At 47.9% G+C, this 16,436-nt stretch overlaps 1 protein-coding gene across 3 annotated transcripts in view; it reads left to right on the top strand.

The window, feature by feature from the left end:
- The window catches only part of LOC142887157 (retinoic acid receptor gamma-like), a 32,065-nt gene that overhangs the window by 14,627 nt on the left and 1,002 nt on the right, over positions 1–16,436 (top strand). The window contains exons 1-8 of one of the 3 annotated variants that reach the window (XM_076024574.1): positions 2,275–2,402; positions 2,751–2,982; positions 12,530–12,678; positions 13,239–13,380; positions 13,472–13,635; positions 14,107–14,283; positions 15,113–15,317; positions 15,668–15,826. In XM_076024574.1, coding sequence (XP_075880689.1) covers positions 2,835–2,982; positions 12,530–12,678; positions 13,239–13,380; positions 13,472–13,635; positions 14,107–14,283; positions 15,113–15,317; positions 15,668–15,826 — 1,144 coding nt within the window. In that variant the 5' untranslated portion in view covers positions 2,275–2,402; positions 2,751–2,834. Of the gene's footprint in view, positions 1–2,274; positions 2,403–2,495; positions 2,983–12,529; positions 12,679–13,238; positions 13,381–13,471; positions 13,636–14,106; positions 14,284–15,112; positions 15,318–15,667; positions 15,827–16,436 lie in introns of those variants that run through there. The other 2 variants (XM_076024573.1, XM_076024572.1) reach the window with 2 other exon arrangements.

The raw sequence follows: 16,436 nt of genomic DNA, 5'->3' as shown, positions 1-16,436 counted from the left end.
AAGCAGGAGGGAGGTGTGGGGGGGTGGGGGCTGTGCTGTCTGGTAGTACACAAACCCCGGTTGGCCCGCGGCTCAGTAGTACCTAAGTGTGATTGAAGTGTCCAAGAGCCTCAGGGAGGAGAGATCACCGAACTGGAGAGGGATGGAATGAATCTCAAACTGAAAACAAAAAAAAACACACAGAAGGAAAGAAAGGAACTCGAAAAGATCCCGCAGCAAAGAGACAAATTGTGTGCGTGAAAGAGAGAGAGAGAGAGAGACAGAGACACAGAGAGAGAATCGTGACCTTGAAAGCTCAGAACATCAGCGGTCAAATTTCACATTGCAAACACAAGAACCGCTGGAGTTGGAGTTGCTGCTGTAGAAACTGCCTGCCTCAACTTTCCCTCCCCTGACTTCTTTTCACATTTTGTCCTTTGTCCTTGCGATGCTTGACACAAGAAGAAAAGTTAAGAGTCACTGAGACAGTTTAAATACAAATGGGGGTTCCACTCTTCAGAATATGTTTGGCAGGATCACTCATTTAAAAAGTGAACAGGAAGGGATTCTTTCCTTTTGTTGCTTTCACCGCGTTATTAACGTTTTTGTTTTTTGCCTCCTTTACATTTCAATACAAGTAGCATACATTGAAGGCCACTCAAGTTAATACAAATGTTTAATTTGTAAACTAAGACAGGTAAATATTAGTGATCTCCAATATTGACTTTTTTATCGATAGCCGAGATCCTGATGTTGTCCAACTCCTAATATACGATACCGATATCAAGCGAAATCCACCGATATATGCGGTTGTGGAATTGACACGTTATGGCTAATTTGTATTGCGATGTCCCGCTGGATGCGGAGATAACAATAAATCTAACAACTTCAAGGTTTTTCCAAATAAAAATTAACATTCTGGTCAAAATAATAATCGTCAGTTATGAACAAGCTATTTGGTTAGCAGCCAGACACCACTGAAACCACTCTGGTGAAACACACGCGGTGCTTGCTGTTACGCTTCCATGAGGTTTGATGACATCATCAAGCGTACTAGAGACGAGTAAAGTAAAGTAGTTGTTATTTACTATTTAGTAATTCCAGGAAATTTGAGGAATTCATTAATTGGTGTGATTACTAAATTCGGAAGAAAAAGTCATTTTTATAATATTTTTCCCAATACCGATATTTTCCGAAATTAATTTTTAATGCCTTTATCGGCCGATAATATTGCGAGGCCGACAAATTGGACTTTCCTAGCAAATATTTATTTGGGTTTTAAGTTAATAATATGATTTTTGTATGTAGATAAAACTTAATATTAACAACTCACTTTTGACATTTTTAACACTTTTTTTTTAATAAATATTTTGTTATTTGATCTGTAAGCACACCTGTGTGTTTATTCATTGCATATTCATACTTTGGAAAACATGGATTCGGCTCAGCGCCAAGGTTAGCGCACACTAATGTGTAGTACCTGTGTTTACAAATGACCAGTGTGCATCCATGTTTGTATGGCTTTGTGTGTTAAATACTTATTTGCTCACTTAGTCACTGCTAAAAGCATTTAGTTATCAAAATGTTTGAGGAGCAGCCTTTTTAGTTTTAGTATTTATAAGAGGGCGTGTGTGTGTGTGTATGTGCGTGTGTGTGTGTGTGTGTGTGTGTGTGTGTGTGTGTGTGTGTGTGTGGTGTGTGTGGTGTGTGTGTGTGTGTGACACACACACACACACACACACACACATCTGGCCAGCATTCTCACATTATAGTGAAAGCTGTTGAAAATCAGCCTCAGTCAGTGAATCGACCCTCCTCCACTCAGCACCCTCCAACCTGACTGGCTGGCTGGAGAGAATCAGGAGGAAAACAAAGGCAAAAAACCTGGCAGAGGAGTCGGTGTGGTTGGGGGGGGGGGGCAGTGTGTGTGTGTGTGTGTGTGTGTGTTCGGTGGGGGGAGGGGCCGGGGGGGTGTAGGAGTATTTGTTTTTCTTCGCGGAAAATATGAAATCTTAAGAGGCCAGTTGGAAAAACTTGAAGGGGGCGAAAAGTGGGAGGGAGCAAGCGATCGCCGCCAGCCAATCAGAGAGCAGGTACACAAGGGGAGCCGTGCCCCTCCCTCCCTCCTTCCCTCCCTCCTTCCTTCCCTCCCTGTTGCTCCTCCTCCGGGGCTCCGCCTCCCTCTCTATTTTCGTGGGCTGGGAGCGCATGCAGCTAGTTTGGCTGGGAGTGAGTGTGGCGCTGCAGTGCGAGAGAGGGAGAGAGAGAGAGGAGAGAGAGAGAGAGAGAGAGAGAGAGAGAGAGAGAGAGAGAGAGAGAGAGAGAGAGAGAGAGCAGCTGGATGTCCTGGACTGAGACGAGCTGCTCCCAGCGACCGCAAAGACCTGAATGGCAGAGCTGGCGAGAGAAGAGAGAGAGGAGAGGTGAGGGCTCGGGGACAGACAGACAGACAGGTAGGGAGAGACAGACAGGCTGAGATACAGACAGACAGACAGGCATTAAGACGGACAGGGAACACCTCGAGCAGACAGACAGACAGGCAGGGAACACCTGGAGCAGACAGACGGACAGGCAGACGGACAGACAGACAGGGAACACCTGGAGCAGACAGACAGACAGGCAGACGGACAGACAGACAGGGAACACCTGGAGCAGGCCGGCATTGAGTTTCAGCCACAGGAAACTTTTTTTTTTGCCTCAGCTCTTTTTCGTGTGTGTGTGTGTGTGTGTGTGTGTGTGTGTGTGTGTGTGTGTGTGTGACTGTCTCCCAGTCAGCGAGCACCACAGCCAGCCAGCCAGCAGCCACAGGGACATTTGGTGCTTTTATTTTGTGTGGAGTGGGAGGGGGGGGCATCATGTTTGACTGCATGGAGGCTCTGGGGCCCCTGGGCCCCCGGCCCCTCTTCGACGTGCCCGGCCAGGGCTCCTGCATGCTGGCCAAGGCCACCACTTACTTCTCCGGCCTGGACCCCTTCGGCTGGGCCAGCGCAGGCAGCGTCCAGTGTGAGTACCCCCCCCCCCCCACCCCACCCTCCTCCCCCCACTGCTGTCCATCAGCAGCTCTGTGTGTGTGTGTGTGTGTGTGTGTGTGTGTGTGTGTGTGTGTGTGTGTGTGTGTGTTCTTATCAGAGTGCTGGTTTTGTTATCATAGAGCCGCTTCTCTCCACAGGAAGAGTCAGATTCCTTTCAATTCTATGTGGCCATTCTCACCCCAGCTTTCTGTTTGTTTATGTGCTAAGTGGGCTTTGTGGGAGGGAGGGAGGGCGAGTTAGTGAATGACTGAGTGAGTGAGCGAGTGAGTGAGCTGGCCGGCCCGCACGTATTTATACAGCACTCCTGTTTGTTTTCTTTATGAATGACTTCACATGACTGACAGCTCTTTCCAAACAATTCCGGGACGTGACCCGGCGATGTGTCCAGAAAACAACAGAGAGAAAGGAAGCACTGACAGACAGACAGACAGACAGACAGACAGACAGATGGGGGGAGGGGGGGGGGGCGTTTAAATCACCACGTGGATTTGAGCGTCATCCAAAATAGGAGGCCGTTTTAAAACTATTCAAACCAAAACTTGCACAGGAAGTCAAAGTCATTCAGATAATACGATGATAATAAAAGAATGAGGGGGGGGAGTGGGGAGGGGGGCGCTTCTCTCACCGTTGCGTCAATACGGACGAACAACCTCAGAAGTTTTGTTCGCCGGCCGCGACCTTCTTTCCCAGTGAGAATTCCCCCACTAGGGCTCAGCCGGTGTTGTTGGTCGGGTCCGTCCTCCAAGCCAGCGGGGTCTATTTGTCTTGAGTGATCGTTGAGATAGCGCAGCATCAGGCCCTGCCGAGGCCCGCTAATGATGACGGACGAGCAGTCGGCACGACAAACACCACGGCAGGCAGGGGCCTGTTCACACTCGCCCGGCGGCCGCGCACACATGCCAGCTCCGCGGGCCGGCGTCCACAAATGTTCCTCCGTCATCCGTCCCCTGCTATCGACAAAATAAAAATCCCCATCACATCTTAGGCGGCAAAGGTTGCCATGAAAATCTTTGTCTCCTTCTCCGTCTCACCTGCTGGGTCATCTCGAAGAGCAAATATTGAGAAGAAGATCATTCGGGTCTCTCTACCAAATTGTCCCTTTTTAAAAAATGAGGAATTAAATACCAGCAGCTTCTTTCATGTGACAACTTACCCGCTGAGAGTCGTGTGACACACGCGCACACACACACACACACTGTCTTGAAATGTACTGAATAGCAAAGTTGAGAGAGATCTGGCGAATCATTGCTGTGATTTTGATTTCCACAAGACTATCTTCATCATCATCATCATCATCATCACTATCATCATCAGCAGCAGCAGCAGCATCATTGAGGCACATTTGGTTCATTTGCAATGAACCTAAATGAAGCATGACTACAGTGAAACAGCATTGACCACATCCTAAACCAGCCTGGGAAAGAATGAAATGTTTCATCCAGTGTGTGTGTGTGTGTGTGTGTGTGTGTGTGTGTGTGTGTGTGTGTGATAATCTCTTCCTTTGTTTTTCTTCTGTTTTTGTTTAGTTTAGTTTTTCTTATGCGAGGCACCTCAGCTCCTCTCTGGCCTCCTTTGTTCCTCGTCAGGAGGCATGAAAGAGTCTCACAGTTCCTTCTTTAAAAGTCACACTGGTTCTTCTTTCTCGCCATTTCAGCCCCCTAGCAGCAGCAGCAGCACGTGCATTTGTGTTCCTCCCATCAAACATGTGCATGTTCTCTCTCGGCAAACGCTTGAAAACTGCCGTGGAGCGACTTTCGAAATGATTCAATTGTAAATCACAAAAGGGGGCCAATTAAGAGATTAGGCTGTGGTGCGTTTGGGGTCTCGGAGGTTCAAAGAAGGCTGACTGTTGGAATGAAGCTGGATCACACTCACCCCCACTTCTGGCTGGCCTTTGTACTCTCGGCCTCCGGGGGAAACGCTGCCTTCCGCATTCAGCGATAATCTCCTTTTTCTTCCTTTTCTTTCTCTATTCAAGTCGCCCTCTGCTGTTTAAAGAGAGCTCAGTTCCTGGCCCATCATGTCATCCTCAACAAGGGGAACGGCTGCTAACGCTGGTGTTCATAGAGACGGGACGTGTGTATCTGTTGAGGCAGTGATAAGCAGGTCCCCGGTTTTGCTTCAGGTGATCGGGCCGGGCTGGACCGTCACTATCTGTGGGTGATTGCAGAAATGACAAAACGAAAAAACAAAAAAACAGGTCACTGGGTCACGAAATGCTGCCGTTCACTCCGGTGCGTGCGGAACCGGCGAGGCCGAGCGTCGCCTGGTGCAGCCTGAACAAACAAAACACGGCCAAACCTGGAAATTCAAGTTCAAGCAGTGTGGGGTGTTTGCAAGGAGGGCCCAGGCAGTGTACTGCGGTCCGAGAGAGTTCGCAGCTAGACCGCGTTCAAAGTAGCTGTGAAAGGGAATATTTCGTTCATATTTATGTTCATAGTTTTTTTTATTTTTTCTTGATAGTTTTATATAGTTGAAGGATTATTTTATTTTGAGCTGAACATTTGCTGCTCTCTTCTCGTCTCACGCTGATTATTACCAACTTGAAACCGGAAGAATTGTCACTTTCTTTCTTCCGTTCAGTTGAACAGCTTCTCCTTCGGTGCGTTTACATGCACAGTTAGGAGGCGGATCATCAGACTTAACATCAACTCAAAATGAGTTACATCAGTTTTTTTCACTCTTGCCTTGTTGTTCAGGTCAGAGCCTGAACGGACGTTTGAACGCCCACGCGTCCGTCTGTTGGGAATGCGCCTCGCAAACACTGGAGGTGACGGGGACCTGATGAGTCCAACAGATTGAGCCTACTAGAGCTGTGCTCCTCCAAAAGCACAGCTCTTCCAACAGCAGCCCTCCTGAGCGAGGTGTTGGCGGGACACGGACTGAGAAATTCTTCTGTCCACGTCGCGTTTCGGCCCCGAAAGACTTTTTTTTTCTAGCTGCGGATGAATCGAGACAATCCAGCCGAGTGACATAAATTAAACCTCGCGACTCGGATTTCCTGCTGTCTGCCGCGAGGCCGGTGGCAGGAAGACGTCTTTATTTCAAAGTCTTGCATTCCCTCAAGATGGGAGTGGCATTTCACTTTGTGAGGTGTTATAAAAAAAAGAGAGAGAGAGCGGGTGTGAGAGAGGGAGAGAGAGAGAGAGAGAGAGAGAGGAAGACGGGCTGTATTGTAGGAATGTGTTGTGTTGGAGGGACAAACCCTGTCTCATAAACTCACAGCCCCCCACCCCACTGACACACACACACACACACACACGCACACACAAAGCTGACATCTATCACAATGAAGAAGAGACCAACAACTTTCACACAAGTTCTTTTCATTGTCAAGTTTGTGCTTCTTTATGGCTTCAAAGAGTTTTTGGACTTGACTCCTACACTTGACTCCATGCCAACTGTGTGCGTATGTGAGTGTGTGTTTTGATTGCGCGTATGCCCATGTGTGCGTCCGCGCCCTGCGTTTCCCACACGCGGCTTTTTTACGGTGTCGTCTCCGGGACAGTAGCCTGGTTTTCACAACCTTTTCCTTTAAGCGCCGGCGCTGCCAATGACAGGAAGTGCCCCTCCCCACACCAGGGCAGGAAGGCACCGAGGGGAGAAGAAGGTTATTGCCGGGGGGCTGGAGGGGGTGAGGCCAGAGGCCAGGGTGGAGGGTGGAGGGGGGGTGGGGGGTGGGGTGGAGCCGCTGGTATTGAACTTAGAACAGCTGATTAAAGGGATTGTTGCCTCCGCCTCCATCTCCACCCTGCTGTCATGGTCATTACTCGCTCAGCATATTTGCGCGCGCGCACACACACACACACACATACACACACACACAGTAATACACACACAGTTTCCATGTTCAGGAAACACAACCTTTGGAAGGTTTTGCAGTATTATTACTCCTGCTCCTGAGGAAGGAATTTGGAATAGTCTCCACGTTCCTCCGGGGGGAATGCAGCGTTAATGTGTTTCCGTCAAGGTCTTTGAACGCACCACAGCTTGCCTGCCGACGGACAATCGGAGCCCGAGTTTATGTTGCTCACTATTTGTGATGTGCAGATAAATGTGTCTGGATTTGTGTGATTTGTTGGAGTTCTCCCCCCCCACCCCCCCACATCCTGTGAGGACAAAAGTCATCTTGAAAACCCCTGTTCTTGTAAATTCTTTGTGTTTTCATTGTTCTTACTCACTTCCACCCCCACCACTGCAACCCCCTCCCCCACCCTCACCCCCTCTGCTACCCCCTGGCCCTGCTGCCTGCGGCCCACCCCCACCTCCCCAGTCAAAGTCTAGTGCAATGACATATGTGATGTTGACCACACAGACAAATTCACGAGGGGGGGGGGGGGGGGGACACACTTTTAATATACCAACATCACTGAGTGGGCAGCTGAGTGAACCCTGCTGCTAATTACCCTCGATGCTTGTGTATCAAAGTTGATCAAAGGTGATGGATCAGTCGTGTCCTGAGAGCTCAGGGCCATCGGCGCTGTACCAGCCGATGTTTTGTGTGAGTGTGCGGTTTCCTGGCTGATATCGGGTATATCCTATATACAGTGTTTGTGAGTAATCCATTACTAAGTAATCCACTGCTGGAATTAAACTACTTTTTGAGTAATGGAGTAATGTAACGGGATTACTCTGGCAAACTGTTAATTACATCATAATTACTTTATCAAGTAATGATTCCATTACATTTCCAAAATATTTTGCCAGCTAAGAATGTCTTATTATCCACAAAAAACAACCGAAAACAGCAACGTCGCATATTGATGATGCAGCCGTGCATGCAACGGCATTGATATGCGACGGCGCAGCAAAGCAAGCATGGCGGCGGCAAAATAAAAAACTGCGATTGCGTTTGATAGCTGGAAATACAAACGTTATTTTGTGTTCTAAATGTAAAGAATATTGTGGTTCATCGTACATTATGTGCAGGAACCAAGATGACAATATTTGGCTTTACAAAATTTGGACTTTAATAAAGTTAATTCCAAAGCACTGAGCAACTGTTACTTTGTCTTTCTTTTAACTAAAATAATTAGTAATTGATTACTTATGAAACAAAGTAATTAGATTACTTTTAAAGGAGTAATCAGAAATCAGTAGTTAGATTACTTTTATGGAGTAATCCCAACAACGCCGGCTATGTACAATGGTATTTTTACACCGTCAGTTCATCATTTGGCTTAGAGGAGTGAAGTTTGTAATTCATGTCAGAGAGTGTCTGCCCTGAGACTGGGAGGTTGTGGGTTCAATCCCTGGCCGGGTCAAACCAAAGACTGTTTAAATGGCAGTCATTGCCACCCTGGATGGCACTCAGTATTGGGGGTTGGAATTGGGGGGGTTAGATCACCCAATGATTGCTGGGCACAGCACCGCTGCTGTCCACCGCTCTCCCCAAGGGGATGACGGGTCAAATACGTAGGACGAATTTCTTTAACTTGTAACTTTTATGCACAACTCCAGCACTTTGTTGAGTTGCGATGAAAATTGTCTCGTCATTGTGCATCGGTCAAACTTTCTGGTTTGATGTGATATTAATGAAAGGGCCGTAACAAATAGTAATTCTTCACAGTGTTGTATTTGCTTCTGGTATGAAGGACAGTTAGTGGATCCAAAGAAACTAGTGTTTTGAAAAGTTGCATCTTTGAGATCATTTTTCAGCAGCAGTTCTGGGTCATCCCCACACAAAACACCCGGGACACTGTTGTGTCCTTCACAAACTGCCGAGTTGTTGTCGCTCGATTGAACTGAACGTTGGCAGTCGGGAGGAAGGTTGTGTGTTTGCTTTCAGACGAGCTTCTGTTGCCTCAACACGACCCGTGTTGAGGCAACAACAAACAGTGAGATCACGACGAAGACAACGAGAGCCGGTATTCGTTTTTCGCGGGCAGCCTGGATTCGTCGTCGGTGACGTTGGCGCCACCAGGTGGGGGGGGGGCACCAGTGCAGCATTGGCCACGTTAATGGATGTTGTGACACACCGAGGGGTGAGCTGCAGGTTAGGAGAGAGATGCCGGGGCTGATCTCAGTTCAGGGTGATGACAGCTTTTGGCTCCTTTCCCTCTCCGTCGCCAGGTGAAACCCCGCCCCTCCCCCACACCCCCTTCTCTACCATGGCTCCGCCCCCTCCTCCACCCAAAGGTGTGTGTCTCACCCTGCCCCGGCCCTGGCCTCCTCCTTTCAGACGCTGTCAGTCACCGCTGCCTCTCTGCTGGCGCCAGATGCTGCCTCTGCCTTTCAATGGGAGCTGCCCCCCCGCCCCCGCTCGCTGCCACGTTTACTTCTGTCAGCGCCACTTGTGTAAACAGAAAGCGGCGGTCGGGTTACGCCGCCTTCCGTACAAGCTCTGCCGAGCTCACCTTCACCTGGGATCCCTGCGCACACACACACACACACACACACACAAACACGACCGTTCAAAAGTTTTGGGCTTACTCACTCATTTCTGCATTGAACTCCATTGTAACCAGCTTTCTGAAATCATGATCTTGAATGTTCCGTGATCATTGTGAGAGCAACACACTGACAGTCGGCTGTTTTAAAGAGCCTCAAATACAAACCATGATGCTTTGTTCACTCTTTTATGGTTTAGCACGCCACAACTAGGTACACATATCGAACACTTGATATGCATTCTCTAAAACCACCCTCAATTAGACTCTCAAGACAACAGCTGCCAAAGCATCCCATAATGTGTTCCGCACATCCTGGTTGATTTTCCTGCGCTAGTGATGTTCTCAGAGCATCCCAGTAGATTATTCCATGGACCTGCTTATGCTGGAGTTCAATGCAGGAATGAGTCAGTGAGCCCAAACTTTAGAACACTAGCGTTTGTCTGCACGAGTCCTTGATTGACTTGTTCATTACTGTCACTGAGGTGTAACGCTTTCTGTTTGAGGGAAGTGGCAGCAAAACAAGTCTTGCGTCCTGTGCGACAGATCAGTTTTGTTTTGTGTGTTCAAATTTAAAGATTCCTACTCAAATGTATCAGTGATCCCTTCAGACCAGGTTCGGTGACACCACGATAACGCTGGTTGGGCGCTACAGCCAAGAGTTGATACATTTGATTCCGACTCTTTACCGGTGAGAGCAGAATAAACACGCCTCGTTTTTGTTTTGCACAGTTCTCACGCCACCATCGCAATGCAGCCCAGTTCTATTAAAGAACTGCAGGAATGTCACAGCTCCGCCTGAAGAAGGGCGCGGCCGCTCCCGGTCGACTCCAGGCTCCGTGTCGTGTCACATCAGGACGCATATCAAACCTTAAAAACAAACAAAAAAAAACGGCGGCCGTTTGCTAGTTAGCTACAAGCTAATCTCCAGTCAAGGTCAAGTGAAACGGTCGGGATTTAACTCGGGCCGGCGCTGGCCCACTGGGAAGCTGCCGTCCTTGGACTCACCCACCACCTCTCCGTCCATTTTCTTTCTCTTTTGCGTTTCAGCCCTCTGTCTTTATTAGACGATTCCTTTGTGCCGTTTGCCTCTTGGGTTTTGTTGAAACCTTACCACTCTTGTTAATGACCGGCTGTAAGTTCAGGTTGAGGTTGCTGCTGTGAGGAGAGGGGAAGGGGGGGGGGGGGGGGGGGGGGGTCGGCACATTTGGTCCAGTTCTGTCTTAGCCATTGAAGGTGGCGGGGAGGGGAGGGGCTGCATGTGACTTTGTGTCTTTTGACCCCGGATTCTTTATTTTTACAAGGAAGGGATCCAAGGATGGAGCCGTTGATGTGAATAGCTGCCCAAGGTGACTGGATCCCAATAAAGAGGCCGTCCGCCTGGCCGGGGGCCTCCCTCCCATCCTACACACTGCATTTATAGCGCCACTTATGAGCCTGGCCAACTATTAAACCCCGTCCAGCCTGCACTGAGGAATTTAGGGCCAGGAAACAAGGGGGGTGGGGGGGTGGGGGTCGAGGTTGTGCGGGGAGAGTGGGGGGGGGCAGAGCGAGGTGAAGTTGGGGTGACTGAAGGTGAAAGTTGAAAGGCGTGTTGCGCAAAGGTTCTTCAAAATTCGGAGCAGGTGTGTTGCTGCGTGATTTCTTTCACACTCGCGCAGCATCTGGCGCTGATGTTGTCCTTTAACTTTGCCCACGCGTCCGCCGCCGCCGCCGCCAGAGCCTTCACGCCGTTTGTCCCAAAGCATCGTCACTGGCGGCAGCTGAACGTTGTCGCCGCTGCCGCCTCCGCTGTCGTCGCCGCTGTCGTCGCCGCTGCTGTCCTAATCCAGCACATGGCGTTCTGTTGGTTCTGTTGGTTCTGTTGGTTCTGTTGGTTCTGTTGGTTCTCTCGGCCGTGGCTCCGTCTCCGTCGACTCAGTGAGCAGACGGCGGAGTCTCGTAAACAACGTCCTGCTTCTGTTTGTTCACATGAGGCCGGAGGTGTTTGGCCAGATCTGGTTGGACGACCTTTCAAATAAAAATGTGAGCTCACGCACGCACACACGCACGCACGCACGCACGCACGCACGCACACACGCACACACGCACACACACACACACACACACACCCGTGCCTGCGTGTGTGCGTCTGTGAGTGTGTGAGTTTGCGTGCGTGCGTGCGCTCCGACCCGCACAGAGCAGATGTAGAGAAATTCAGATGTCAGTCAAGGAGTCAACAGAGGTATGCTGGACCCCCCTGGAACCCCCTAACCCGACCCCCACCCCCAGCCTTCCCCCCTCCCCCCCACCTCGACCCCTCTCTCCCTGCTTGCTAGTAAACGGAGAAGCCAATCAAATCTCAGCTGCCAATCAGCATTTTATCAGCGGAGCCATCTGGCCATCAGCTAATTGTGTCTCTTTTAAGTCGCTGTCAATCAGCACCGCGTCCCTCCCCCTCCCCCAACCCAACCCTACCCCTCCCCTTTCTCTTAAAAATGTCTGCCTTTGAGCTTCCCTTCTGGCCCAAGAGGAGGTCCGCATGGGGGCGAAGGGGGCCCTGTTTGTTGACAACTCCCGTCCTAATCAGCTTGTTGTGTATTTTCTTTCATCATGGTTTCAAACACAATACGCCCCTGCACCCGCTGATAGACCGGAGGTGACTGATCTCGTGCCTTGCCATCTCAATTTCTTTATTATTTAAAAAAGGGACAAAGAATATCAATTGACCTTTCTTCCTTTAGTAAATATACCCAAGTTAGCTGAAGGCTAGTTTCCATCGGTAGTCCCTTTGCCAGATGTTAATAGACGCTTCAATAAAATACACAATAGACAGATCATAAGGCATCATAAAAACAGATGGATAGTTTCAGTAGAGAGATAAAATAAATAAATAATTAAAAATAATAATTAAAAAAAACATCAGTACAATTCGCAGTATTACTACTGCCCACATTGTTGGGCGCCAACAAGCCAGTCCTTTGGGTTGACTTTAAATGAGTGATATGACGGAGACTCTCTTGATTGATTGTGGTACTGTTTTACGTTGGTGTGAAGCTCTGAATGAGAATACGGAGAATACAGCCTGACTGAATGCTGTCTCTCTCTCTCTCTCTCTTCCTCTCTCTCTCTCTCTCTCTCTTGCTGCAGCCGTGGAGACCCAGAGCACCAGCTCCGAGGAGATGGTGCCCAGCTCCCCGTCGCCGCCGCCTCCTCCGCGGGTCTACAAGCCCTGCTTCGTCTGCCAGGACAAGTCGTCCGGCTACCACTACGGCGTGAGCTCCTGCGAGGGCTGCAAGGTAAACCGATAGATAGATAGATAGATAGATAGATAGATAGATAGATAGATAGATAGAGTGAAGGTTTGATTCCGAAGCTAATTGCATTAATTAAAGCAAACTACCTGCACATATCTACACCAAGAGTCGTCAACACGGTGCCTACGGGCACCAGGTCACCCCCAAAGACCACATCAGTCACCTACCGGCCATTCTGGAATCTGGGAACATTGTTTTTTATTTAAAATGTTCTTTTCTTTTACAAATGAAAGAAATAAAGATTTGGATTTTTTTTTCCATTGAAAATCTTTATTTCTTTCATTTGTAAAAACTTTCATTTTACATTTCCCGCCCCATTTTCTATGAAGGAAAGGTTAGAGAATAACAGGTTAATAAGACACGGGACACGTTGCTGTTCACCGTCTTTGAATAATGTTGTTGATGTAAATTAATCTAGTCATGGGCTAACCTGAGAGGACACTGCTGCCAGCTGCAGAGCTGAAAAAAGAATGCCTTGATAAAGAACCAGAGGCCATTCCAGCTCAGTAAGAAAACTTTTCCGTTCCATTTGTCGCTTCCAGGGCTTCTTCCGGCGCAGCATTCAGAAAAACATGGTGTACACCTGCCACCGAGACAAGAACTGTCAGATCAACAAAGTGACACGCAACCGCTGCCAGTACTGCCGCCTGCAGAAGTGCTTCGAGGTTGGCATGTCCAAAGAAGGTAAGAAAACCAAACTAGTATGAGTACAATTCAAAAAAAAACAACAAGAAAGAAGTGTGAGGCCAACGTTGCGGCTGGTGCTTGTGTGCAGCCGTGCGTAACGACAGGAACAAGAAGAAGAAGGAGGTGAAGGAGGAGGTGGTGCTGCCCGAGAACTACGAGCTGAGCGGAGAGCTGGAGGAGCTGGTCAACAAGGTCAGCAAGGCTCACCAGGAGACGTTCCCGTCGCTGTGCCAACTGGGGAAATACACCACGGTGAGTTCAGGCACCACAGGAAGACTCGACTGCGCCACACTGTGGTGAGCCTGAGCAGCTGCTTCGGCTCCAGCCCACTGGTCATTCCTCCCTGCAGCCACCAGGCTGTAGAACTGCACTCAGTCAAACATTTCATCAACCACTACATTTCATAAGGTGCAATAAAACTCTTATTTATATTCAATGTTATGTAAATAATTTGTAAGTAATCCAACTGTCCATATAATGTAAAAAAAAAAAAAAAAAATTGTCTTGTTTTCTTACTCTATGAATATTTTATTTTATTTTATTTCTGTATTTCTTTTTTAATTCATGTAATCTTAAATGACCCCAATGTGGGATAAATATAGGCATTTAATTCCATTTCATTCCATTCTATTTCATTCTATTCTATTCTATTCTTCAACGCGTGCAGACGCGCTTGCAACACTCAGTCCAAAACTTTACCTTTTCCTTTCTACTTCGTCCCAGAATTCCAGCGCGGACCACCGAGTGCAGTTGGACTTGGGCCTGTGGGACAAGTTCAGTGAGCTGTCCACCAAGTGCATCATAAAGATTGTGGAGTTCGCCAAGAAGATACCGGGCTTCACCACGCTCACCATCGCCGACCAGATCACCCTGCTCAAGTCTGCGTGTCTGGACATCCTGGTAGCCACCGCCTCACCCTCTCACTCCCTCACCTGCTTTCAACACCCTGCTGCTTCACTCCCCAGCTGCACGCCGCACCTCAGTCTCCTGAGTCTCCTCCGTTTCTTTATATTCAATGTTACGTAAATAATTTGAAAATAATCCAACTGTCCGTATAGATGTAAAAAATGTTTTTCCTTTCTTACTCTATAAATATTTTATTCTATTTCTTCTCAATTCATACTTTGCACTGTATGTGCAAAGAGTGTGTTAATGCCTTTATTTATCCCCTAATGTGTGATAAATAAAGGCATTTTATTCATTCTATTAATTCTGCTGTTTGAGCAGCTAGTGCTGTAGTACTCGAGATTGGTCTTGGTCTTAAGACCGGTCTCCAGAACACTTTTTAAGGGTCTTGGTCTCATCTCGGACTGAATTTTTGATCAAGACCAGCCAAGACTCAGCCAACCTTGCAATGACAGATAATAATGGAAAATAATCCAGCAGCTGCCTTGTTTCTAGTTAATTTATTTTTTAATTTTATGAAGCAAAGTTGTTTTTTGAAAATGGTTCAAAACAGTTGGCAAAGCAGCAAAATGTTAAAGAAAATTATTAAAAGATACGTTGCTGAAAAGCGATGTAGCTGTTCGATTTAGAAGCAAACTTGAATTTTAAAAAAGATACTGGTCATTCTTTTCTGTTTTGTTGTTATTTTTCGTTGATATATAGAGTCTCGGTCTTGTCTCGATCTCGATACTTTTTGGCCTTGACAGTGTCTTGGTCTCGGCTGGGGCGGTCTTGACTACGACACTATGAGCATCTGTTAGACCTCCTCTGGTTTTGTTCTCAGATGCTGAGGATATGCACTCGCTACACTCCGGAGCAGGACACCATGACCTTCTCGGACGGTCTGACCTTGAACAGGACCCAGATGCACAACGCAGGCTTCGGTCCCCTCACTGACCTGGTGTTTGCTTTTGCTGGTCAATTGCTGCCGCTGGAGATGGACGACACAGAAACGGGCCTCCTCAGTGCAATCTGCCTCATCTGCGCAGGTCCGTTTTGAACCGTTTGCTCATGTACACACATTGGCACTACATTGGCTGCCCATTCAGGCTAGAGCTGATTTTTTTTTTTTTTTTTTTTAAAGTTCTTCTGCTAACATGAAAGACTTTAAATAGACTTGAACCATCTTATCTAATTGAACTGCTCACTCCCTTCCCTTCCACCACATTCTCTCAGTTCAAACCTCTTTGTTCTCCCGTCCATCAGTGAAGAGTCAGCTGGCTGCAGGACCTTCTCCTACCATGCACCTTTTTTTAATCGAATGTCATTCCACCACATCTACTGTAATTTTTAAGTCCCGCCCTGAAGCTCCAGTGTGTAAAATGTGTCCTCGTTTCAGACCGAATGGACCTGGAGGAGCCGCAGAAGGTGGACAAGCTGCAGGAGCCCCTGCTGGAGGCCCTGAAGATGTACACCCGCCGCAGACGCCCCAGCAAGCCTCACATGTTCCCCCGCATGCTGATGAAAGTTACCGACCTCCGAGGAATCAGCACCAAAGGTCAGCTGACTCTGACCTCTGATAGATCGATAGATAGATAGATAGATAGATAGATAGATAGATAGATAGATAGATGGATAGACAGATAGATAGATAGACAGATGGTGACTGCACTGAAATAAACTGCATTTAGGGTCTGAAAGGTCCAGTGTGTAAAGTTTGGCCTGATTTACGATTTTTATATTGGTAAAAGCGTAATATACTGCCCATAACTACATGAATAAAAGTGTATACTCCCAACACAATAAAAGATATTTAGAATGTACATAGATCAAGGTTGTTGCTCCCAGTTAGCTGCCATCTTGCACCACCATATATCTAAGGAAGCCCAGCGTGGACGATCCAGTTCAAAGCGCGTTTCATAATTAGGGTGAACGCTCACGTCCTCAAATAAACCAATGAATAAGAAGGTGGACAAGGTATCCAGGTTTGTGTGCGCAGGCCACCGTAGTTCACTGGCAAGATCAGGAGAGGGAGGGGTAGTGAAGGAGTGCTGCAATCTAAAATTGAACCACTTGATGTTGCTGCTTCTTCTTCAAAAATCTCCAAGTATTACACACTGGACATTGAAGACTGATTCTTAGTGCAATACAGTAGATCAAGGTGTGTC

Source organism: Nelusetta ayraudi, unplaced genomic scaffold, assembly GCF_046127955.1.
Source record: "Nelusetta ayraudi isolate G7.1 ecotype Tasmania unplaced genomic scaffold, CSIRO-AGI_Nayr_v1 ptg000017l, whole genome shotgun sequence".
NCBI classification, from domain to species: domain Eukaryota; kingdom Metazoa; phylum Chordata; class Actinopteri; order Tetraodontiformes; family Monacanthidae; genus Nelusetta; species Nelusetta ayraudi.
This window is presented reverse-complemented; position numbering and strand designations above follow the sequence as displayed.